General features: G+C 35.4%; 1 protein-coding gene across 1 annotated transcript; it reads right to left on the reverse strand.

The window, feature by feature from the left end:
• Nucleotides 1-1135: 1135 nt before the first annotated feature.
• On the reverse strand, nucleotides 1136-1827 carry LOC112500167 (calmodulin-like protein 1). Its single transcript, XM_025103509.1, has one exon. The coding sequence runs from the start codon at nucleotides 1810-1812 to the stop codon at nucleotides 1249-1251; it is 564 nt and encodes a 187-aa protein (XP_024959277.1). The 5' UTR covers nucleotides 1813-1827; the 3' UTR covers nucleotides 1136-1248.
• Nucleotides 1828-4858: the final 3031 nt, after the last annotated feature.

A 4858-nucleotide genomic window follows, 5' to 3' on the forward strand; every position in this document is an offset into this window, starting at 1 on the left:
AAAAAAAAAAAAAAAAAAAACTTCTTAATGATTACGGAGGCCTCTTAATGATTTGGTGTTTAGGTCGCTCCTCAATGATTCAGAGGGGTCTTCTTCCATCTTTGCCCTCTCAAACTTCAATAGCCGCCTGCTCCTCCCACGCCTCGCACGTTGTTCCTCCTTCCTCCTTCCAATCGATGTCGCCTGCCATTAGTTGTTGTTGTGTCACTTGCCATTAGGGGACTGCTGTGTCGATCGTTCCTCCCACCCTCGTTCCCCCTTCCGCCTTCCACAGCCCCGTTGTTGCTGTGCCGTCTCCCTCTGTCTCGTCTCTCTGTTGTCTCGTCTCTCTTGCTGCTGGTAAGTTTTTCTCTCTAAAATTTTTAGCACCCATTTCAAATAGACAAATACCCAAAATTTTCCATTTTCCATCAGTTTATTTGCTCAAAATTTCCCCCAAACCAACACTTCTTTACTTAATTTCACTACCCAGTTTGTTATGGTTCAATATCAGGTAATCTTTTAGTATAATCAATGATTGTTCTTTTAGGGTTAAGTTTCTGTAATCGCTACATGTCGTCCTTCTTCTTGTGATGTAACTTTGCATGTTCTATGTCAATCCTATAACTAGAGTATCATTGTCACATTATTTTAAAAGTAGTGATTGAAGTTTGTTGATAAGCATTTTATCTTGGTATGTTCATGCATTTAAACAATTAGGTAAAACCATCGCCATTTACAGTTTAATCTCCAAAAGCTTAGCATGTATAACATGCAAAATCTGAGGAACTATGATGTATTGGAGTTGTGCCACTAAATCATACAGAGGATTAAAATGGTAATTTATTGTTATTCAGATAACAATTACCAAACAACCTTGTTTCATTCAGTACTTAACCATTCTGGTCCTCTTAACCATCTGACCACTTAACTATTCTGCATTAAATCATTCAGCAACTGCCAAACAACCCCTGAGTTATGGCGACAGATCTTTATATCATATAAATTACTATATATATATATATATATATATATATATAAACATATATTTTAATTATTACTCGATGAGTAAATATATTAAATAATTTAAATTGGGTTATATATTATAAATTAATAAATAAGAAGAAAAATCAAATTTAGATATCCAATGTGACATAAACATGAAATGACATCTATTGAGCAAGCCTTTTAACACCTATAAAAGCACATCAAATATTTTATTCTAATAATATTCCCTGCATGTGATTGGTAACCGTAAAATTTGTAATTTCACCGCAGTTTCATGGTGCGGGTCATTAGACCCATGAACTCATCGACGTCAATCATCCCATCGCCGTCGGCATCCACCCCCTTAACCATTTTCCGGCAAGCCTCCAAGCTACACCTCTCCCCTAGCTGCCTCAGTACCTGCATCAATTCTTCTGCGCTGATTTTCCCGTTTCCATCCAAATCAAACACCTGAAACGCACTCTTGATATCTCCCGTTTTAACTCCGCCGTCTGCCGTCTGCGCCTCCATAAACTCGTCAAAGTCAATGAACCCGTCTCCGTCGACGTCTATGACCTGAAACGCCTTGGTCACTTCCGATTTAGCTTTCTTTCCACCAAGTAGACCGACGGCTGAACCGTACTCCTCCTTGGAAATCTTGCCGTCCCTGTTCTTGTCAAATTTATTGAACACCCGTCTCATCTCGTCGGCGTTCGGATGGAAAGCTGCCGCCGAACTAAATTTTGGTGGCTGGAGTGATTGAGTTGGTGGCGGTGGTGGGGTTTTAGGGGAAGATGATTTTCTTGAAACGCCATATTTGAAATTGAAGAAACTCTTGCTTGACATTTTGTAAATTTCGAGTTTTGATTTTAATTTGTAATATGAAGCATGGCTTGTTCTCCTTTTATAGGGATCTTTAGGAACCGGTATGAATCACTGTTAACCGTATATTTAATTTTTTTAATTATAATAATATTTCTATCTTATCAATTATTTTTTTTAAAACCTTTTTTTTTTTGCTTTTGAAACAACAATGAAACAATATACAGGCTGATTTGTATTGATTCGGTTTACTGATGTAATAATGTCGTTTCACTAATGAAATAACAAATAGATTGATCGGTATTGACCTGTTTTGATAAATATGTGTGGTCTATATTGGTTCATAGAGTTTCGAACAAAAATTAAAAAAAAAAAATTGCAAAAAACGGTCAAATCACATGTGATTTTGCACTAAAATCACATGTGATACGGAATACGGTCAACACAAGGTGGACTACCTAGCCAAAGTCTCCCGAATCACATCTAATTTTACCCATGATTTTAGGGTAAAATCACATGTAAATTAGTCGTTCTCCATTCTTGTGTTCTCTTATTTGTTCACTGTTTTTGGTTGAACCATGTCTCTCTCTAATATATATATATATATATATATAGTTGAGTTCCAGTGAGAAGGGAAGTTATGGTGGGAAGCATAAGAAAAGATCTCTACTTTTGGATCAATCGTAATTGAATATCAACACTATGAGGTGCACCAAGATGCAGCAACATATCAATTCCCTTCTAAAGCGCAGTTCATCGGTGAGTTTGAAATTAAATGTGATTAAGGATTCAGAACCCTTTTTATGCTTCTCAACTTAATTTTTATTCTCACACGATCCTTCGTATACATATATATGTGTGTTTCTCTGTGTGTGTGTGTATATATATATATATATATATGTACACACCAAAACAACCCATGAATTTCGATTTAGAAGGGATCGATCAAGTGGTTCTAGTGGTTCTCTGCAATTAGGATTGATCAAAGGATAGAGACATTCATAACATTGAGATATTTATATTACAAACCATAAAAACCCTATTATTTATAGAGACAAGTTCAAATGAGAACACTAACTATTTAAGAAAACAAGAAAAAGATCGTTAATGTACAAAATCGTACCCTTAATACCTCCTTGTTGTACCCATCATTGCATCCATCGACGACGAGAATTCTCAGTGCTCATCCAATAAGGTTTTCGTCTATAACCTGCCACCATTTTTTAAGATGGAATTGTTCGAAAAAGCCCTCTAGAGAGTCTCGCTAAAGCGTGATATTAGACGTTTGTATATTACAATTGGTCTACCACTTCTACAACTACACCTATCATTATAAATAAGAGGTTATTTTAGTGATTATTTAAGTTCTTAATTAAATTTGTGACCTTGTTATTATAATTCTTACAAATATAATTATCTTTCATTAAAAAAGAAAAAAAAATATTCCTCCGCGTCTGATTCACATTCGGTTGTGAACCTTGTTTGACGAACGTTCCATCATTTGCAGCCATGTATTATTATAGTCGTAATTTGTATGTCATTTTATTCGTTAAAGTTGGCAACACAAAAAGAGAAGTTACCTTTTAAGAGAAGAATATCGACACAATGCAACATTCTCATCCAAGTGACAAAAAAGGTGATGAATTAGTATTGTATGAGATATTCTTAAAGATATGAATGAATGAGTTTGTTCTAATCCATTCGTCTTAATAGAAACTTCTTAACGATGGCTTAGCATAACATGGAATATTTATTTTTGTCAAGTTTAATTATTCAAGTAGATCATGTTTTACTTCTATAACTATTAAACATCTTTTATATATAAAAGGGCATTTGTCTTGGAAATTTATTGACATCGTTTTTTATTTATGATAAATCTTTACACAAATGTGACATCACCGGTCTGGAATGCGGATGGCTAAACCTTAATCAATTAACGACAATGTAAAGTGTATTTGAAAGCAAAAAAGTCAACACGGGATAAAGTAACCTGGAGATAAGTAAAGACAGAGAAGAGACTGAAAATTAGGTGATGTGAAAACCCTAGACATTTAAGGAGATCAAACACTTATATTGCTTACATTGTCATGCCGTTAAAAATATACCCCAACATTTTTCTAATAAAACTAAAAGAAAACTTACTTGACAAATTGTATACGTTATTGGCATGAATCCTAATCAACAAACACTTCACAAATTGTAATTTGAACACTTTCCCAAATTGTTTGGAAAAAGGGTTTACGTCACATTACTAAAAACCTCCACCGTGTCGGTCTACACAATTCACAAAATTACTCGTTTATTGTTTTATAATAAAAATATTATTTAAAAACCGATAACAAATATAATCTTCTACACTACTAGAAAACCAGGTATCAGCGACGAATATCAGCGAGGAAAGTTTTCCCTCGCAGATCAGCGAGGGATCAGCGAGGGATCAGCGAGAGAAGTGACAAAAAACACATTCCCTCGTTGATCCCTCGCTAATCAGCGAGGGATAATTTCCCTCGCAGATCCCTTGCTGATAAGCGAGGGATCTACGAGGGAAGTTCCAAAAAAACTCATTCCCTCGCTGATCCCTCGCTAATTTGCGAGGGAATTTTCTTCTACACACTCCCTCGCTGAGGATCAGCGAGAGAAATTACAAAAATCAGAATCCCTCGCTGATCCCTCGCAAATCAGCGAGGGAATGTGAATTTTTGTCATTTCCCTCGCTGATCCCTCGCTGATTTGCGAGGGATCAGCGATGGATTTTTCTATTTTTCCTATTTTCTCATTTTTATGTGTGGATATCGTATGTATGCATGTCATGTGTTGTTTGTGTGTGTGTGTATATATATATACATATGTTGTGGTTGCTAACCGCGATATATGCATGTGTTATAAGTATATATACCCGTCGTGAGGGATCAAAATGATATACATTCACATATACACATACGTTTAAACATATATTCAWCMACCCAATCGTGGTTAGCAACTAGTACACATCATGTATATATAATTGACCGACGGGTATATCTATACATATAACACATACAACGTCGTGTAAACATATATGTATATAACA

The sequence above is a fragment of the Cynara cardunculus genome, assembly GCF_001531365.2.
Source record: "Cynara cardunculus var. scolymus isolate 2C chromosome LG 1, CcrdV1, whole genome shotgun sequence".
Classification (NCBI taxonomy): domain Eukaryota; kingdom Viridiplantae; phylum Streptophyta; class Magnoliopsida; order Asterales; family Asteraceae; genus Cynara; species Cynara cardunculus.

Excerpts from the sequence above, each read along its gene's own strand:
- LOC112500167 (XM_025103509.1), bottom strand. The coding sequence starts at position 1,812 with ATGTCAAGCAAGAGTTTCTTCAATTTCAAATATGGCGTTTCAAGAAAA.